The 20,308-nt window shown below is 38.4% G+C and overlaps 1 protein-coding gene across 1 annotated transcript in view; it reads left to right on the plus strand.

Annotated features, from left to right (window-relative positions):
- LOC149278422 (ADAMTS-like protein 3) overlaps positions 1-20,308 on the plus strand; it is a 142,553-nt gene that overhangs the window by 105,742 nt on the left and 16,503 nt on the right. Inside the window, exons 7-16 of the mRNA XM_089501981.1 lie at positions 1,971-2,045; positions 7,797-7,954; positions 10,537-10,648; positions 11,292-11,430; positions 12,823-12,873; positions 14,232-14,436; positions 14,883-15,030; positions 15,567-15,651; positions 18,311-18,600; positions 19,175-19,304. Coding sequence (XP_089358107.1) covers positions 1,971-2,045; positions 7,797-7,954; positions 10,537-10,648; positions 11,292-11,430; positions 12,823-12,873; positions 14,232-14,436; positions 14,883-15,030; positions 15,567-15,651; positions 18,311-18,600; positions 19,175-19,304 — 1,393 coding nt within the window. The remainder of the gene's footprint in view (positions 1-1,970; positions 2,046-7,796; positions 7,955-10,536; positions 10,649-11,291; positions 11,431-12,822; positions 12,874-14,231; positions 14,437-14,882; positions 15,031-15,566; positions 15,652-18,310; positions 18,601-19,174; positions 19,305-20,308) is intronic.

Consider the following 20,308-nt stretch of genomic DNA (forward strand, 5'->3'; position numbering starts at 1 on the left):
AGTTGGTAGTTACGTTGAGATGGTTTAAATTATTTTAAGAAAGCATCCCTGCCTTGACATACGTATTACTATGGAATCGTTCCATTAATAAAAGAGGTGCATATGGTCAGTGTCAATGTTCATCTTTTACTAAAAGCAGATAATTCTAAAAGCCTGACAGTGTAAAGGGGTTCCAGGAATGGAGCATGTCTCCGATGATAGTTTTCAGATATAATATAAATTCCATGTTTGTGTGAAGGTGTTTACTGAAGCAAGTAAGCTGTTTACTTTTCAAAATGGTTTATGAGCTCAGCTTGGCTGTAAAAGTCTTCCCTCTTCAAGTATATTTTACTGGTTGCCATAGTTTTATAAACCTAGAGGTCAGTTTTTTTGTCACATGTCTTGCGATTTTTATTTTTTTTTTATTGTTTTTTCTGAACCTTACAATTTAGTTTACAGATATGACATTTTGCATATACATCTTGATTATTCTGTTACTTTAATAAACAGTTACTCATTGTCTGTTTATGGCAGTAGTAAAAATTTAAGCATAATTTGATAGCTAAGATTCAGCGCTAGTTCTTGTAACTAAGGTTTTTTTTGTGCTTAGTTGATGTGGCAAATGAATGTTGTGTAGAGCATATGTATAACTGATGTAAGTGGCAAAATAGTAAATTGAGGAATGAGGTGAACAAATCAAAATTAAAGAAAAGGGCAATATATATAAAGTCTGCTATTTTAGCTGATGTGGAAATGTAACACATAAAACGTGACCTATTCAGTAACAATAACTGATTGTACACGTATACATGTAAGATAACCAAAGTGTCTTAAATTGTTTATAACCTGTTCCTGTCTGATTCATAATTAGATAAGTCAGTCCGTGTTAAATTACATTTTCCTGTGTATTTTCCAATTAGTATATGTTACAGGGAGTTTTACTATAGGGCAGGAAATGGGAAAATGGGAGAACTGAAAGACTCCAATGAATAACTTCCTTAACATTGCTGACAGTTACAAGTGCAGAATAACATAAGGGAAATTTAGAGGAGTATCGTTTCACTCGAACCGTGTTCATAATATTAAAGAAGTTCCCATGTAAAATCTGGAAGTGTATCTGAACATAAATACCAGCTCTCATAAATAAATGTTTAATAGATAGAAGGAACTATAGAAGAAATAGTTATGAGCGGGCATGCCTTTCAGCTTCCGCTTTTATTTTCTGCCAAGCTGCTCTTCAATGGCTAGGTTCGAAATTATAAAGCTGTTTAATTCCAGATGTCAATGTCATCTTGTACATACTTACTTCTATAATATGTTCATCTCAAAGTAATATGTGCCGACAAAGCAGTTATAGCCACTTTCCAAATACTTTATTTTGGAATAACCGTATAGGAAAGTGGTTGGGGGTACATATTGGCTCTGCCCACTTTTAAGCTTTTTCCACCAAGTCTTGTAAGATCTTGTCCATTTGTGGTCATGCTACATTACCCTCACATTCTCTAAAAGTCATTAAATGTATTTTGAGGTTTATTGTGTTATTGAATGAGGAGTTAATGTCATTTTAGAATGTGAATGTTAGATTGGTGTGCTAAGTAAGGATTGCATAATACAATATAGGTAAATTAAGTAGACTGTGTTGTGAAGTATTCTTTTAGCTGCTAAACCATCAAGTAATGGGTCCAAACAGAATTTCATCCAGTAGGGTACAAGGAATGTAAACATAGGGTGCAGGGGTCCCATCCAAAAAACCAATACGATAAAACCCATTACCCTCACCTACGTAAAATTATACATTCCTACAGAATGCCTCCCTCCAAGAACTCATAGGAGGCCTTTTTGTATTCTTTTTTTAAAAACTTTGGAATAAAATCAAATTTAGTTGTACTTCACCTGCTTTTTAATTTAGTCACATTGCCCATAGCAGTGCTAAAGTCACACGATACCGCAACATCTGTTTTGATCAGTGTAACCTTTTTATTTTTCCACAGGAGAAGAAACAGTAATAGCTGTGCCTCATGGGAGCCGCAGCGTGAGAATCACAGTAAAGGGGCCAGCACACGTTTGTATGAACTCTTTTAACTACTTTTCAGCCAACTGTGTTTATATGAAGATGTGTTTGAGATTAGTACATGTTTGTACCCCCTGGCAGCCAACCTCATAACCTTCGCTTTAGAGACATATTTAACCCCTTCATTCCCCTATAGACGTACCGGGACGTCCAAAAAACGCATATGGACGTCCTGGCACCAAGACCGAACAGGGAGACTCGCCGCAGGACTGCTGAAAGGTAAGTACAAGGGGGGGCGGCAGGGACGGAGGAAGGGTAGATAGGGGGGGGGCGGCAGGGACGGAGGGAGAGGAAGGGTAGATAAGGGGGGGGCGGCATTTTGCCTTGGGCCGGCCCTGGTTGAAAGTGCCCGATCGCGCAGTTGCAAACGCGCCATCGGGCATTCCCTTCCGGGTTACGTCACCGATGACCTTCCGGGTTACGTCAGCAGAGGACAGGATATCCCCTGTTGGGATATCCTGCCCTCCGATGAGGCACAGAGACGCTGCGATCTCTATGCAGGTCTGTGAGGACCTGCATAGAGATCACAGTGTGATCGGTGCAGGGGGATCGCGGGGAGGGGAGTGAGAAACCATCTCTCTCACTCCCCCTCCCGTCCAGTAACAGAAAAGCAGAAAAAAAAAAAGTTAATTCATTTAAAAAATAATATTAAATAAATCATTAAAATAATAATATATATATAATACAAAAAAAATTATAATGTGAGCTGTGATGTCATTGTGACATCACTGGCATGTTCAGGAGGTCCCTAGGAGGACCTCTAACCATTTCTGTGTAAAAATAATATATAAAAAATTTAAAAAAATTAAAATAAAAAAAAAAATTTAAAAAAATATATAAAAATAGATAATAAAAAAATTATTAAAAAAACTTACTTCCCATTGCCCTAGCATAACATCTAGCCAGTATAACCCTTCTGCCCCCGTTCACAATCCCCAAACCCGTTAAGCCATAGGCATAAAAATTATACAAAATTGTACACCTTATAGTATGCTCCCTGGTGCTGGGAAAGTATGGAAAATCTATATAAATTAGGTATTTCTGAAATCAGGACAGCTGAATTGATAAACTTGGAGGGGATTTTCCATCACTTTACCTAATTTTGTTAGGATTCAGAGGGAAAATGTAAAAAAAAATTAGTTTAATTTTCTAATCTTTGCTAGTTTTTACTAAATTTCTCATTCTAAATTTTCAGCTAATCATCCAACTATGGTATCAAACGAAAGCTCTATCTCTCCTTGAAAAAACAATATATAGTTTATATGGGTACACTATTCACAGGAAAAGAGAATCATCTCTAAACCGACATACCCCAAAAATGGCAAAATTGCTCTGGGCTTTGAGGTACCAAAAACCCCTGGGATTGAAGGGGTTAAAGTACATTCCATTCATTATTATACATTGTTTTATAGCACTTTAAAGAACCATATTGCCAACTGAACCAATTATGTATTAGTGCCAGAGAACTGATCAAAATGTTTCAAACAAATAACACAATTAATGGAGAAGTGGTTATTTGCAAAAACTGAATTGTATTTCATCTCACTTTTTAATTTATGCATTGTGAATAGCAAACCCCCCCTGTAGAAGGGCCAAAATAAACCTACATAACGCATGATTGATTTTTGAAATGAATATCAAAATATGATATTATTGAATCTTGTGGCAGATTTATATCTGGCCTGTCTAGTTTGCCTGTTTTTGTTCTGTCTACCAGACTTTAAACCTTACTTCTTGGTGTTACTTTATTTTCAACTTATCTTGGGTTTTCTTGTAAGATAAATACACTAAGGACGCTCTATCATAGCATATAGTGAGGTTGGTTTTTACCTGCATCTCAGAAACACGGGTAAACTCCATTGTCTCAAGGATTCACTCTCATGGAACCTGATATGATGTCCCATAATTGACCTAGAAGAGAACTACAATTAATCCAAACCGCTATGAGAAGTTTGATCTTAGCACGATAACAATTTAATTGGCTTTGTTGTAAATATAATCATGTAGGCTTTTTGCTTATCTATTGCAAGTGACTATAGGAACTTATTAACTGCTTATACACTTAATTTACATTATACAAATTGACCGCTGAATAAAGCGGAGAAGATTTTTAAAGCTGAAGTGGCTGCATAGACCAGTTTAACATATTTAATGTCTAGAAATCTGCAAAGAATATTACATCTATTGATGTTTTCCACAGCTCTGATCTTGGGATGATGGAAAAATGTACAAAAATTAATGGGTCCTATATTCAGAAGGTTATTCTCTTTTGTGTATTAAAACGTTAAGAGAATTACAAAAACTCCTGTGCACTGAATTTCAAGTAAGATGAAAGAAAATGCAATTTAAGTATTAGGTTATGTGAGGGGAGTTTTCCCAGGGAAATGCATTGCAGGTTCCTCCAGCAGCTCAACTAGGTGTCATCCCTGCGCAGAAAGGTTAGCACAGATTAATGTTTACCAATGCTTCTGCTACCCCCTTAATGGGTGGGTTCTCCATCATCTTTACCCCACCACAACTAATATTGTGTGTGCTCCACGTGTTTCTCTAAGCCTCAAGCAATAAGCCAGTATCCAACCTCCCATTAAGAGCAAAATAGTTGTCCATGAGTGGTGATCTGGCTTTTGCATCTATGTCTAGTACAGCGGACATTTATTCCAAGGCATTCGTGTATAAAGTGGATATAGAGGCAAAAAGGTGATGATTGTTAACATTGTTTGTATTTGCCTACCCAGAATCCCTTGCAGTAGAGGCACCACCACAAGATTTCTATGGGAACCCTAGGTCTCTGAACTTGTCTGATGGTTGCAGATTAGTGTTCGATGCCTGTGCTACCCCCATAATTTACCCCGCTACAGCTTATGTTGTGTGGGCTTCATATATTTTTAATTTGTAACAACAAGTCTGAAATGTGCATTCACTAAACTTGGTGTCTGCAACCACCCGTGATTACAGGCACATCAGTAAGCTTCAAAAGACATGTGGGAATGCTGCAAGTATACCCTGCTTCATATGAACAAAGCTAGCTATAGGAAGTCAGTATTGTGTGCAAAGTTGTGTCGAGTTTAGTGTTCGTGTGTGTGTGTGTAACGGAGGGCATGCGAGTCAGTGGAGAGTTACTAAAGCAAGGTAACAAGATGGAAACTGGCCCCTGTACCGAGATGACCGACATGATGATGGCGATAGAATATTGCCCTGTTACACCACTGTAATTTTACATACCATTAATTATATTTTTGTTGAGCTCACTGTAGTCTTTTGACCTCTGCTATAGCTCCTAAGAACATCCAGTTCATAAAGGACTTTTTTAGCAGATGGGGCAGACAGAACTGATTTCATAGGTACAATTTATAAAGGCAGGTGTGCAGTAAAATGTGAATGCTTTCAAGCATAGACATGTTAAAAGTTTATTTTTTATCATTTAACAAAATGCAAAGTGAGGGAACAGAAGAAAAATCTAATCAATATTTAGTGTGACCATTGATTTAGTGTGCCTTCAAAATAGCATCAGTTCTTCTTGGTACAGTTGCATAAAGTCAGGGACTCTGTAGGCATATAATTAAGTGTATGATTAAACAATTATACCAAACAAGTGGTAATGATCATCAATTGAAAATGTAGGTTGAAACACAATCATTAATGGAAACAGTTGTGTAGAAGGAATAAAACGTGGTGAAGAAACACAAAATTCACTAACAAGCCGAGGTTGCTGAAGACAGTTTTATGTCAAAAGTCATACACCATGGCAAGACTGAGTACAGCAACAAGACACAAGGTTATACTACATCAGCAAGGTCTCCCCCAAGCAGAAATTTCAAGGCAGACCGGGGTTTCCAGATTTTCTGTCCAAGTTTGTTTGAAGACGCAAAAGAAACGGGTAATGTTGAGGACCGTAGACACAGTGGTCGGCCAAGGAAACTTACTGCATCAGATTAAAGACACATCATGCTTACTCTCCTTTGCAGTTGGAAGATGTCCAGCAGTGACATCAGCTCTGCATTGTCAGAAAACAGTGGGAACCGGGTCCATTGATCTACTAGAGAAGTCTGGTCAGAAGTTGTCTTCATGAAAGACTTGCAGCCACGTGTTTCAACTATTCACAAAAACACAGGAACTGGGGTTCAGAAAAATTTCAGCAGCAGGTGCTCTGGACAGATCAATCAAAATTTTAATTTGGTTGTAGCAAAAGGCAGTTTGTTCGCCAAAGGGCTGAAGACCTGTACAACAGTGGCAACAGTGAAGCATGGTCAAATTTAATGGTCTCCTTAATGCTGAGAAGGCCAAGCAGATAATTATCCATCATGGAACACCACCATGGAGGCATCTGTTTGCTCCAAATTTATTCTGCAGTATTACAATAACCCCAAACATTCAGCCAAAGTCATTAAGAATGATCTTCAATGTAAAGGAGAACAAGAAGTCCTGGAAGTAATGGCATGGCCCCCACAGAGCCAACAGCATCAAGTCTGACTGGAATTACATGGAGAGAGAATCCACACGAGAACTGTGGTTAGTTCTCCAAGATGATCGGAACATCTTTCCTCTCAAGTTCCTTAAAAGCTGCCTGCAGTGGCACCTATTTTGGCACCATGCTATTTTGAAGGCAAGGGGTGGTCACACCAAATATTGATTTGATTTTTTTTAAAATTCACTCACTTTACATTTTGTTAAATGATAAAAATAAACTAATATTTTTTTGTAAGCATTCTATACATCTGAAATGTCTTAAATCTACTTTAGATATATGCGTCTTTGTTAATGAAAAAGAAAAAGCACTGGAAATAAGGAAAACTTTCTGTGACTAATGGCTTGTGCCATTGGCATATAGTCATCTTTGTTAGTGGCAGCCATTAATCATCTTGTTTCTATTACAAGTTTTGATTGGTTGATTAATTAAGTCTAAGGTAGATGGAGCAAGATGGAAAGCGAAACATCATCACAGGTTTTTACTAGGAAATATGGGAGTAGTGAATGGCATACGACAAACGTTCATCAATTGTGCAGACTAGTCAAAACATTAACCCTGTCTCTGCCTGAGGTATACTATACTTCTTGCATGTTAGTCACACACTCAAACTGTGCAGACTGGTGTAACTGGAATCCATTAGCTAAGCCCCCGATCCATTGTAGGCATATTCGGCTGCAGGCAAAACACTGGTGTCTGCAGAAACCAGAGAAGTGTCTTCCCCCGAGAAATATATAATGTAAGAATTTAGATTCAGACACAAGTAAACCTTTCCTTGAACGCATTACGTAGCAGTTGTCTCATCCAGACTGACTTATTTCTGCGTCTAGAGAGGAACCCGACAGTTAAAATAAAAAAATTAAAAAAAAAGGTACATGCGTGCAAGCTGTCTAATGTTACAACCGAATATAATGTATTTCATTTATGAAAATATAAGCTTTGTGCTTGACTTTGTGCCAGAAGAACCTGTTACAGGGGCCTTGGGGGTCAAGCCTAAAATGTAGGTTACACAAAAAAACAAGGCAACATGAAGAATGGACAGTGACTGGATGGATTAGAAAGAGAATACAGGACATAGAGATGAGCATAATAGTGGTGGTAATATTCCATAAGTACTTTAATATGTTTGGCCATATATGGAATTGGATGTTACAAAACAGAAAATATTAATAATAAAAAGGGTTGTTGCTCGTAGCCTAGATGAATCCTGGTCAAAACTGATACCGCTGAAACATGCCTCTAGGTTTTGCGTATGAATTAATTCTTGCCATCTCTTTGCAGTTATTGAATCAAAAACCTTGCAGGGTGAAACTGGGGAGCACAGCTTCAGTTCAGCTGGAAGCTACGTCATAGAAAATACAACTGTTGAATTCCAGAAGGGTTCAGAGAGAGAAATATTAAAAATACCAGGTCCACTGCGAGCAGATTTTATAATCAAGGTAATGCAATAAAATAGTTTACATTTACTTTTATTATTTTCCTCTTTAATATTTTTTCAGCACACCACTGTGGCACCTTTGCCCCCAAACAGCCTCCCTGCGCTACCTTTGCCCCCAAACAGCCTCCCTGCGCTACCTTTGCCCCCAAACAGCCTGCCTGCGGCACCTTTGCCCCCAACCAGCCTGCCTGCGGCACCTTTGCCCCCAAACAGCCTGCCTGCGGCACCTTTGCCTCCAAACAGTCTGCCTGTGGCACCTTTGCCCCCCAAACAGCCTCTCTGTGCTATGTCCCCCCACATACAACCATGCTATCACACACATATTAATTCACTCATTCACAAATATCCATTCCCTCATTCAGATATTCATTCCCTTATTAAGATACTCATGCATTCCCTCATTCAGATACTCATGCATTCCTTCATTCACAGATACTCATGCATTCACTCAATCACACATACTAATTCATACACCCTCTCCCACTCCCTTACCTGAACTGCACATTTCTCTGTGCCGCTCTCAGGCTTCCGCAGGGGCCCACTGCTTTTGTCTGGGTTGCTCACAAACTGTGCAAACAATTTCTCTTTTACTGCCCAGGGGAAGCATGAATGCAGCAGGGTCATTTGATACAGAGCTAAGCAGCAGGCCCCTGTGTAAGTGATCGTGGGGGTCACCCGGCCCCCTGTGCTTTGCTCATTATTGTTGTAATTAATCTTACTTACTTTGGCCAGAAAGTATGCTTCGTGAATTTACTCTTTGGTGGACTTCTCCTAACTCCCATGAGTTCCCCACTCTTCTGTTCAGATTGATATCAGTGGGGACTTATCTCTCACAATGAAAACTCACACAAAACCTGTAGCACAAAATGTGGCATGGTTTTCCTGCCATTATAGGACTTGCTGGGTAGTGAGGCGCCCTTGTATATTTACCACACAGGAATAAAGCTGTCCCTATTAGTGAATATCTTGAAAAGTTTAGATTTAGGACTATACCAACGTAGCCTTAAGTAACTAAACACTTTAGTGGGATCAGCTAAGACATCATCAGCATAACACAATAAATGCCAGAATTAGCACGTTTAGGCAGTAGAATGAGTGCTGCTATTTACCTCTCCTCTATATCCGTTATTACTTCTTTTTTCCACAAAACATATCTCGCAGATTAAACATTATGTATCTGTATTACAGAGTGTGTATGCATGTATGTGTTTATTTCAGCTGATCTGTAGCCAACTTTCCCCGTAGGCTCCTCATAACTTCAACCAAACCGTACACATCACAAGCCTAGGATATGGATCCCACTTGTGTGGTGGAATATGCTGTTACTGGATTAAGGAAATTGTTATAATTATATACCAATTATATACAAAAAAATACCTGAGGTCAGACTCATGACATAACCCAGAAATTATTTCCCACATATTCATTGCTTTAAGGCAAAGCGGCCATAACTACCTTGGCAAGCTCTGTTTCAATTCCTTATTATGCAAAGATAAACACATATTGAGTTCTTTGTTGTCAAATTCAATTTTCACCTAATACAGAAGGTAGCTTGGGAGCTGGCTGATCATCCTGTGTACCCACAAAACAAATTCTTAAGACCTTGAACCAGGGGCAAGCAAATAGTATATCATCAGCAGCTGCTGAACACCTGCTTCCATAATTGCGTACCTCATGAACACTCTGAATTATAGAACACAATTAGATGACGAATAAAGAGTTAAAATATTAACCTTTATGTGTTGTGATTACCAAACCCATGAACTGAACATTTAACTTCATGAGTTCAAGGTCAGCATTCTTCTGACTGCTGACAAACTAACCAAGAAGAACAGTTTACTGTTTATGGTATACTGCTTAGATTGAACCAATTTCTATTTTCAGTAATATGCATCAAATTTAGGCTAATTTTGGATTTCGAGTTTGTTGCGCATAATTTTGCAGTCTTGTTTCCAGAATTCTGCTTAACCCTTTGGATGACCAGTAGTTAAAGATAGCATCAAAGCAGGGGAGGCCTTGAAACATTAAAAATACATCTAAAGCAAATAGAGTGTGGCTAGTGCGCACAGAATATGGATTGGGCAAACGTGTCTGGATTAATGTTCATGATCCTCAGAAACTCGATGCATAATTGAATGTTTCATTACATCTATAAATGAACTGTGGTTCCACTGTGTGCCCTATTATAGTATGCCTTTGTGTGTGTCACGTTTTGTAATTTACAGTTTTTTTTTTTTGTTTTGTTTTTTTTAACAAATGCATTTTATTACCTAACTGCATCACGGTAGACTTACAGAGTTCTTTTGATATTCAGTAAGGGAATGCTTTGCCCATAAAATATACTATAAAAATATACATTGTGATAATTTTAAGACTTGGGTTGTGTTACTGTAATATTATACTAAAGAGCAGTATAGTTACTTGAATACTTTAATCATGTTTGATTGGTTGAGGGAAAATTGGGATTTTAACACTGTGTAAAAACATTTGAAATAGATACGTATATGTAGAGCATGTCTTACTTGGTAAGTGTGAAATTGGGTTTGGTTGGTTATGCGCAATAACCTGCCGCAATCTCTCCAGACCAGGTATGTCGCCCCTAAAGACAGTGTGGTGCAATTCTTTTTCTACCAACCCATTAGTCACCAATGGAAACAGACGGACTTCTTTCCATGTACAGTAACATGTGGAGGGGGTGAGTAATTAAGGTATTCCGTAAAATGACAGCTAAAAGATGTTTTATAAAACTAACAGTATCCATTCATCTAGTTTGTTTTTTTGTTCTACTTTGAAAGTATTTGGGGAAACTGTTGGTTGAATGCTGTGAAAAATAGTTTTACAGTTCCACCCCATGCTTCCCCTTGATAGTTTGTGTGGGGTGGATTCATCAAGGGTAATTCATGCAAGCTGGTCGTGCAGAAACCTCCGTTAACGTCATTGGGAGTGACCAAGTCCTCTTAGCAATTCTGAAAGCGTTGAAGGGACTATAATGAATCTATGACCATGAAGGTGATTCATGAACACAACGTTGCCATTAAGTCATAATTTGGTACAGACAAAAAGTGAACAGTATCAGTGGATAGTGTGGGAACCAGTATTCCAAAAGAAATAGTGTGATTCCTCTAGAAGAGTTTTCAGAATGTGGGCAAACGGCAAATAAAATACTTTTTGCATCTAAACAATTAAAATTAAAATTGAGTTAGTTTACAGTTTGTGCGCTAGCACCAACATGACTGGGATACGACGAAATGCAGAAATTATTTTTTTAAAGAAATGTTCATATATCTCTATACTAACGATCTGTAGTTTTAGTGTCATCCATTGTATATTTTATTCAGGATATCAGCTGAACTCGGCTGAGTGTATCGACATTCGGTTAAACCGCACTGTCCCTGACCATTACTGCCATTATTATCCTGAGAACAAGAAGCCGAAACCTAAGCTAAAGGAATGTAACATGGATCCCTGTCCCTCCAGGTACGGAAAGAAATATATTTATTGTGCTATATGTGTGGCGTAACAATAGACAAGCGAGTTAAAGCTGTATAACACATTTCCCCTTACACAGAAAGCTATAGAAAATGCAAATACAGTATACTGCAGGAGGATGTTCAGGTTGTTATTTTACCAAATACTATGAAAAGTCATAGGAAGCCAGGACCAGCACAGCTGTAGCAAAGGCAGCACTCTTTCTGACTATTTCTACTTCCTGTATCTAAATGACCCATTTCCTTAAATCCCTGCAAAGCACTTCTCTGTATATACTTACGACACATGGGGATAACCTGAGAAAATGTAATAAACAACTCATACTTACATGGGATTTCTAAAAGCAACGAATTAAGACCACCCTTGTCTGGCTATTGTTGTCTGCAGGGAAACATGCATGGCTGCTTAGTCAAACCAAATTATAATCCCACTCATTAGAATTCATACTGAATTTTACTTTATTTAAGTAATCAAATGTCTACACTCGCCTGCTGTTTCTCCTCTCTGTGATGAAGGAGAATGCTGTATTTCTGTGTCTATTTGCAATAGTCCCAGTGCTATCCATCTTCTTTTGAGATACTTAGAGACACGTGATTTTAGTGTCAGTTTCTCCACCCAACTCTATATGTCATTTAAGCCATACTTTTCCTGTCTGTTGACAGATGGCGGTTTGTAATAAATAGGGTGACAAAGTACGGGTAAAAGTACGGGTAAGGGCAGGTTTTCATACAGTAGGAATGTGAGAGTGTGTTGTAAGAAGGCAATTTTAAGGTTCTACAGCAAATTGGAGAACTAGAAAAATCGCACTAGAAAACTAGGAGTAACTCACACTAGACAGGTAATTGGCCCACACATTTAAACTACTCCAGCCATGGGCTTCATATGGTTGTTACTGTCCCCTGAAAACATTTTACAACCGATAGGTGTCAACTCTACCTATGACATGTGATTACCTTCTCTGAGGAAGCGGTCCATTTGTAAATTGTCCTAGTGTCCTATATATACTATATAGCAAGTTAATTCCCAGCTGTGTTGCACTATGGACATTCATATGTATCTTGTGTATCACATTATAGCTATGTGCATTGTAACAGTGACACAAAAAAACAATGTTGTAATTACTACCCCTTTCAGGCGGCTTAAATATACCTTCCTTCTTGCATGCCTGGTTGCCAAAATTGCCAGTATGAAACATTTGGTCCATACCATGCTCATGGTTGAAAATAATGCATATAACATTGTCTATAAAAACTACCATTGCTTAGCTATGTGTTATAACCATCGTTGTGTCTGGCTTCAGACTTGTATGATTCCTTTTATAAGAATATATTAACTAAAAGTTTGCTTTTTATATATACATATATATATATATATTCACAGTGACGGCTTTAAGGAGATAATGCCCTACGACCATTTCCAGCCTCTCCCACGGTATGTTGCAGTAAAAACATTCTCTGCCATCTTTGACGTAAGTGATATCTTTTAGCATTATGCCAAAGCTTTTATCATATCCTTGTTTTGATGGGATACATTTTTTTCCCTTAAATTACGCAGCTGTCCTTAAATGGTATCGTTGTGGAAAAAAAAAGTTATGAGAACAGCTCACTTGAAATTTGTATCTGGGTATTATCATGCCACATAAATGTCAGAGAATTTAAAGGGGTTTTTAGGAAGGGGAAAAATAATAACAGCAAGATGAGTTTAATCAGCAGGTCAGGAGAGGATATGTTTTAAATTTAGCAGCTGAGGTTCTATGCTATTGGGGAAAGCGACTGGCAGGGAAGCAGTTAAATGATTTCAGATATGATTGCAGCTGATTCATACACAAAAAAAAAAAAGGTTTTCGCTCAGAGACGACGCTCTCCTAAATATTTTTGATGACTAGAAAGCAGGGCCAGTTTACACTAGGGAACCTTTCATTGACAATGGCTGCCTCTGGGAAATTTCACATCCAATTATTTGTGAAACGTCTTGACAATACACACATGCCGAAGAGCATCACGATGTATAGGTCGATTCTGAGCTGTTTATATCTTCCTATCTGCACATTACGTGACTTTATAAAGCACTGATGGTGGGCATGTGTTTTTCCCTTTTTAGAAGCCATAGCATAAATCCTCCTTACTGTACATATTTCAATTGATATCAAAGATGATTTGCTATTAACCCTTTGGGTATCAAATATTTTGTTTGCTCTTTCAGTGGTTCAAATGATTTTATTAATACAAAAGATGAGGGTATATACTCAAATGGAAAAAAAAGGCAAGTCTTATGGAAACGGTGTAAAACGATTGCAGACAAAAAAAAGTGTTTTAAAGCCAACGGGAATGCACATGAGGGCCCAAATAGACCCTCACTTGCAGCATTCCCCAAGCCAGCTCTGGACGTATTTGGCATTGTTGATCATTAAGAATTATATTGTCGTAAAAAAACCCCAAAATTTTAGTTGTTTATATTGACAACCATTTTAAATATTGTTTTTTTTGCGGCACTTCCAATTTATGTGGCATTGCTAGCCTTTAGTCTGTTCTTGCTTCCTTTGCAAGAATTCTCTCTTTTTTTAAATTTAACTTAATTATCAGTTTAGTAACGTGAAACAAAATGTTACATGAATGAAACAGAAACAGTGTAGAATGGAAAAGAAAAAAAAACTTAATTTGGACATAAATTGTCTTCATGTGCAATTATGTTACATACTTCTTTTGATGTATATATTTAAACTACATGTATGTTTTAAAGCAATTATTCTGGGTCCTTATTAAATGTGTTTATGTTGTTATTTAATGCAGCTGGGAATACAACCCTTGGACCGCATGTTCTGTCTCATGTGGTGGGGGCATTCAGAGGAGGTCCATTGTATGTGTGGAAGAGACAATGCACGGGGAGATATTACAGGTGGAGGAGTGGAAATGCATGTATGCACCGAAGCCCACCATCATGCAGACTTGCAATCTCTTTGATTGCCCTAAGTGGATGGCCATGGAATGGTCACAGGTAATAGCCAAAACCATTACCACCCTGTGAAGGCTCTCGTCTTCTATCGTTTCTGTTGCATTTTATATGGGGGTACCTTCAGATATAGTTTTTTGCTCCCATGTACCCCTAATGCCTGCCCACAAATTTTTACATAATTTTGTTTTACATTATTTTTTTTTTGCCTAGAATGTAAGCTTGTGCATTGATCCATTGGTACTATTCAAACATTCCAACAAAAATATGAAAACTAGAAAATCCATTATAGCTACATTACCATTGTTGGAAAAGAATGGTGTGATAAGTAGTGATAACGTGTTCTATTCTGTCTTCCTGTTTCATTCTTGGTCCTGATTGGCCAGCATTTTACTTTTGATTGGATCCCGATTCATTTGAGTTGCCATCCTTATGCCACATCTAAATACACTAAGCTATGAATCATGTTTTTCTTTATTCAAATTTTTCAGTGCACAGTTACCTGTGGCCGTGGTTTGCGCTACAGGGTGGTGCTCTGCAACGATCATCGTGGGCAGCACACAGGTGGATGTAACCCCCAGCTGAAGCCACACATAAAAGAGGAATGTATTGTTCCAGTGCCATGTTTTAAACCCCGAGGTATGGTTTCTTTTTAGTCTTAGTTTTAATTTGATTTCTTAATAACACTCAACTTTTGTATTTGGATTCATGCAAATTGTTATTTAAATGAAATTTGCCAGTTTTGTTAATTTGTACAAATGTCTGAAAATGAGGTGCGACGCCAGCGAAACAAACGATAATGGAGCAGATAGCTCAGAATTTTTATTTGCATTTTGTTGCTTTCTCCACTCTCTCTCACTCATCCTCTTTCAGGCTCTCACTCACATTCTCTCAATGTCTCCCTACCTTCTCTGCAAACCGCTTCCATGTCCCTGATTGTGAGAGAGTGAGTGAGAGTGTGAGGGAGTAAATGATGGTGAGTAACAAAGATTTTTGTTTACAAATTGAAAAAGCTCTCTGAATATGTCGTAACTGAAAGGGCAGGGAACAAAATGTGTTATTCGAAAATGTGTGAATATAAAACTAAACAAAAAATTGTTGAAAGTAAGAAGTAGGATATCTCGTGTGGTGTGTCACATTAAAAAAAAAAACTTTGTTTTTTATTTGTCTGCTAGAAAAATTCCCAGTTGAGGCAAAGCATCCGTGGCTTAAACAAGCTCAGGAGCTAGAGGAAACTAGGACAGCTTCAGACCAGCCAACGTAAGTCTGTATTTTTTTTTTTCTGGTAGCACAACACAGACTATACATAACAAAGCCAGAAGAAAATGTCTGTTTGTCTGAATTTCTCCAGCAGCTGCTGTTACTCACTCATTCACTCACCTTTTTGTTTATTTACTCACTCACTCAGGGCCGGCCCAAGGCAAAATGCCGCCTGGGGCGAATTTTAAAATGCCGCCCCCCCTCCCCCTCCCTTATCTACCCTTCCTCTCCCTCCGTCCCTGCCGCCCCCCCCCCCATTATCTACCCTTCCTCTCCCTCCGTCCCTGCCGCCCCCTTTGTACTTACCTTTCAGCAGTCCTGCGGCGAGTCTCCCTGTTCGGTCTCGGTGCCGGCTTGTAATGCTGAGCGCCGGAAATCTTCCGGCACTCAGCATTACAAGCCGGCACCGAGACCGAACAGGGAGACTCGCCGCAGAGGAGAGAGAGAGAGGGGCGCCGAGCGGGTACTGACAGCTTGGTAAGCCAAAACCACTCGGCGCCCCTTTCTCTCTCTTTCGCTTTAAAAAAAAAATAAAAATGCCGCCTGGAGCGGTTGCCCCACTCGGCTCCATTGTCGGGCCGGCCCTGCACTCACTTGTTTATTTATTCACTCACTCATTCATTCTTAAAATAATAAAGCATACATTGTTCAGTTGTGTTTTTTTTAAGCTGTATGTATTGAAAAAGAATTGCCTGTTCCATACCATAACCTTCATTTTCTAATCAATTTTGATACTGAAATCAAAATTAAACTGTTAAAAAAGTTAAACTGGCATATTAATATATTAACTTTTATGTGGCAGAATATCAATTGGTGTATATGCCATCATACCTTGTTATGTATCCTAAAAGCATGTGATCCTTTACGTTTCCCCATGATGGAGCTGCGGTTTGATTTTGGAATCACCATTGTTGACAGTGCTTCAGTAGTAATGGGAGAAATATGGGTGGACTAGTTTTGCTAAATTGCTCAAGTAAAATGTATTTTAAATTAAAAAGGAAAGTACTCAGATAGTATTGTGTTTCTTACCACTGGGCTAAATCAGTGGCTTTTAAGTGGTAGAATTTGTTGACTTACAATGTGCATTGCTACTGATTTGAAGATCTTTAAGCATCAAATTCGCATAATGTTATGTGATTTATAGTTGAACAAACCAGAAAGGTCCAGACAGGGCATGCAAAGCAACATAATGGAAAGTCTGCCACATTTACAATGCAGGCGCTCAATAATATAGCATGGAGGGCTGCAACTCACTCATGCGGCCAAAGAAACAAACAAAGGCAGCAATGCTGTAGGCGATGTCAGCAAAGTTTATTCACAAATTGGCATGGAGGACAGAAGCTGTCAGATGCCTCAATTGACTCATTTTGCACAAAGGCTGGGGTGGTGGTACTTCAACTATTTATAAATGTACTTAAGTGCAAAAAAGAGTCACATATTTTCTGTTACTATGTCAAATCATTTATTGGTGGTAAGTCAAATCTTCTATTTTTCAGAAGGGATTTTTTTTCAATAGAGTCTGAAGGGGTTTAAAGATGTGAACTTGCTGATCAGCAGGACATCTTGTATATAGATAGAATCCATAAGGGCCAGATACAATCTTCCAAGACCCATCACACAGTGATGTTACTGAGTAATAGGTAACTGTTTACCCAGCTATTGCTTGGACTTCCTAGGGTCCTGCAAAACACTCCCTTTAGTCTACTGGATTTTAGATTCCAGATCACTGAGCGACTTATGGAAAACTTATGGAAGAGGTCTTGGCTGTACTGGACTCTATCACCCCATGTAATGTGTGTTGTATATTATGTTGTGCAGCTGTCTTCCGTGCTCAAACCTGCACATTGCCAAACCAACCTCATGTTAGATAAATACCTTGGCCTCTGCGGTATACCACGGCTAGTGTCCCATTTATACTAAAGTTGAACATTGAGAGGGTTTTTTTATTGGCAGATTATAATACGACTTGCTTGAAAACCTGAGCCAAGAAAAATGTGAGCTTGACCTTTTTTTTTCTCTCTAGCTGTGGAATGTGATGACAGTCGGAGACCATCATGATTTTAAAGGCTGCCTCCTGGGGCCCTCTTTGTTACAGTACAAGTTTCAGCATTTCCACAATGCTGTGTATAATAGTTCCATTATTTTCTTTAGAGTGTAGTGCAATCAGGAGAGATCTATAATGTAGAATTACAGTTGATTAGGGTGACAACAGGGCCTCCATTGTACACAATGTATGTGCTGAAATACAATGTGTAAGTAGAATTAAGTCACAGATCTGTGTCGGCACACGTAGGAATGTGACCTCGGATGTTTATGTATAAATGTCAGGATATAAATATTGTGAGACAAAAACCAGAACACCAAGTATAACATCATAATTAATCCTCTGCTAAGAATCAATAAATATAATAATAAGTAACCCTTAGGTCATTTGGGATAGCTTCTATGGCATGCATTCTGCAAAGGAATGTTTTAAAAATATGATCCACACCATATCTTGAGGACATTTAGTCGGTATGGAGCAGTTTAAGTTGAAGAAAAAAATACCATTTTTATTTTCTTTTAAAAACTGAAGCATTAATAAAGGTCTATGTAATGGAGGTTATCAATTAACAGCAGAATTTTATTAAACGGATGTATTGTTGGTGTGTGCTTTCAGCTATATTCCCGAAGCCTGGTCACCATGCAGTACCACCTGTGGTTCTGGGGTGCAAGTGAGGGAGGTCAAATGCCGCATTCTTCTGACATTCACTCAGACCGAACTGGATTTACCTGATGAAGAGTGTGACGAAGATAAACCAATCACAGAAAGAACCTGCAATGTACAGCCATGCGGAGGAGAATATGTGGCTCCAACCTCAGAAATGTCCCCTCATCAAATAGATTCCACCGCGCCTTATGACTGGGAATACATTGGTTTCACTCCATGTTCTAGTACATGTTTGGGAGGTAAGTCTCATATGCTCTTTCTCACACAAGAAGTTTGTTTCTGAGTCTAAAAGCAAACACAATACTCGTTACATGCTTTGCCTCTGACAAGACTCCCCTCTTCATACCGTGTGGCCTTATTTTAGCTATGTAAAACGATCCCCAATATCTATTTAAAAATGAGGACTAAACCATACATTTAAGTATTGTATGGATTGCCCAGTGCATTTTAGAGTGGCCTTAAATGTCCCCTCTTGTGGGAGTTCATATTAGACATATTAGGGGACTTATTTCACAAAGTGAGGAATTGTGGGCCCTAAAATTCTATTTTATTTTGTATTTCACTGGTGTTATTTGATTGCAGTTTATATTGCATGTCTCTTAAAATGTGATAACAATTTACTTGTGATCTGAAATCCAAAATTAGTAATTATAATTGTAGTTAGCCACCCAGTCTTGGGGATTAGAAAAGAAAACCTTACATTAGTTAAGGAGAAATTATTTTAATTATTTTAACTGTATCTGAAAGGCAATTATTTTTGAGTAATCTATGTGCAATTGTCCATAACACTTATATTTCCTTTTGAAAATCCAGGAAGTCAGGAAGCAATTGCTGTGTGCCTGCATATTAACACAAAGCAGGTAGTCAACAACAGTCTGTGTGACAGTTCCATGCGTCCACCGGTAATGACTAGAGCATGCAACATTAAACCATGTCCTGCCAGGTATGTGCCATATGTGGAACTTGTCCCTATAATATTGGGTGTTTCTCAGGACATAAGGTATTAAAATGCATAATTTGGAAGATTCTATATTTGAGCTGACAAATTCTTAGGTTCACATAATCTTTAGGGGGTGGACAAAAATGCCTGAATCTTAATCTTACAATCTTTATGCAAGATAATTATACCTATATATGACACATTGGACATACTAAACAGTATTGAACATTTGGTGCTACAAAAGGCAGTCTTCCATTTTTTACTATCTTATGGCCCTGTTTTTCATACATAGCAATACATGATTTTATTTGGATCTATATTGTATGCTAATCATGTTTCCTTGAGGTTCTAACTTTATTGGCCATACTCTTTATAAGGTTGGATCATTTATATTTTACATTCATGGGTTGAAATCAGGGGCATGCTAAGGCACCCATGCACCTGGTAACTGAGAGACCCAGTGGGGTCATATAAAATGCATTAGCTGACCCGGCACAGGAAATATAGAAAACAGGAGGAGGGAGAAGTGTGAGAGCTGCATGGATAACGGGAGAGGGAGAGAGTTTACATATGTGTAATTGCATGGTGTTAGAATGGGTCTGTGTGTGTGTATGTGTTAGTGTTTGGAGTTAGAAAAGGTATGTGTGTATGTATGTTTAAGGGTATAGTGTAAGGGTGAGTGTGTGTGTTAGCATTTGTGTGTGAATGTATTCTGTTAGCATGCTCATGTATGTGCAACTGTATGTGTTAGAGTGTATGTATTTGTGCACGGTGTTAGCATCTGTGTAGGTGGGTGTATGGTATTAGCATGAATGTGTGTGTCGGTATGTCAGTGTACAATGTTAGCATCAGTGTAAGGGTGTTAGTGTATGGTCTTAGCATGAGTGTGTGTGTCAGTGTTTGAGTATCGGGGTAAGCCTAGGATTAGTAGTCTAAGGGCCAGTAGTAAGATAGGGTGTGTATATATGTTTAGGTGTATGGTGTTAGAGTGAGTTTGAATGCACGTG

This window comes from Sceloporus occidentalis, unplaced genomic scaffold (genome assembly GCF_023333645.1).
Source record: "Sceloporus occidentalis isolate IW3139 unplaced genomic scaffold, rSceOcc1.0.p SCAF_189, whole genome shotgun sequence".
NCBI lineage: Eukaryota > Metazoa > Chordata > Lepidosauria > Squamata > Phrynosomatidae > Sceloporus > Sceloporus occidentalis.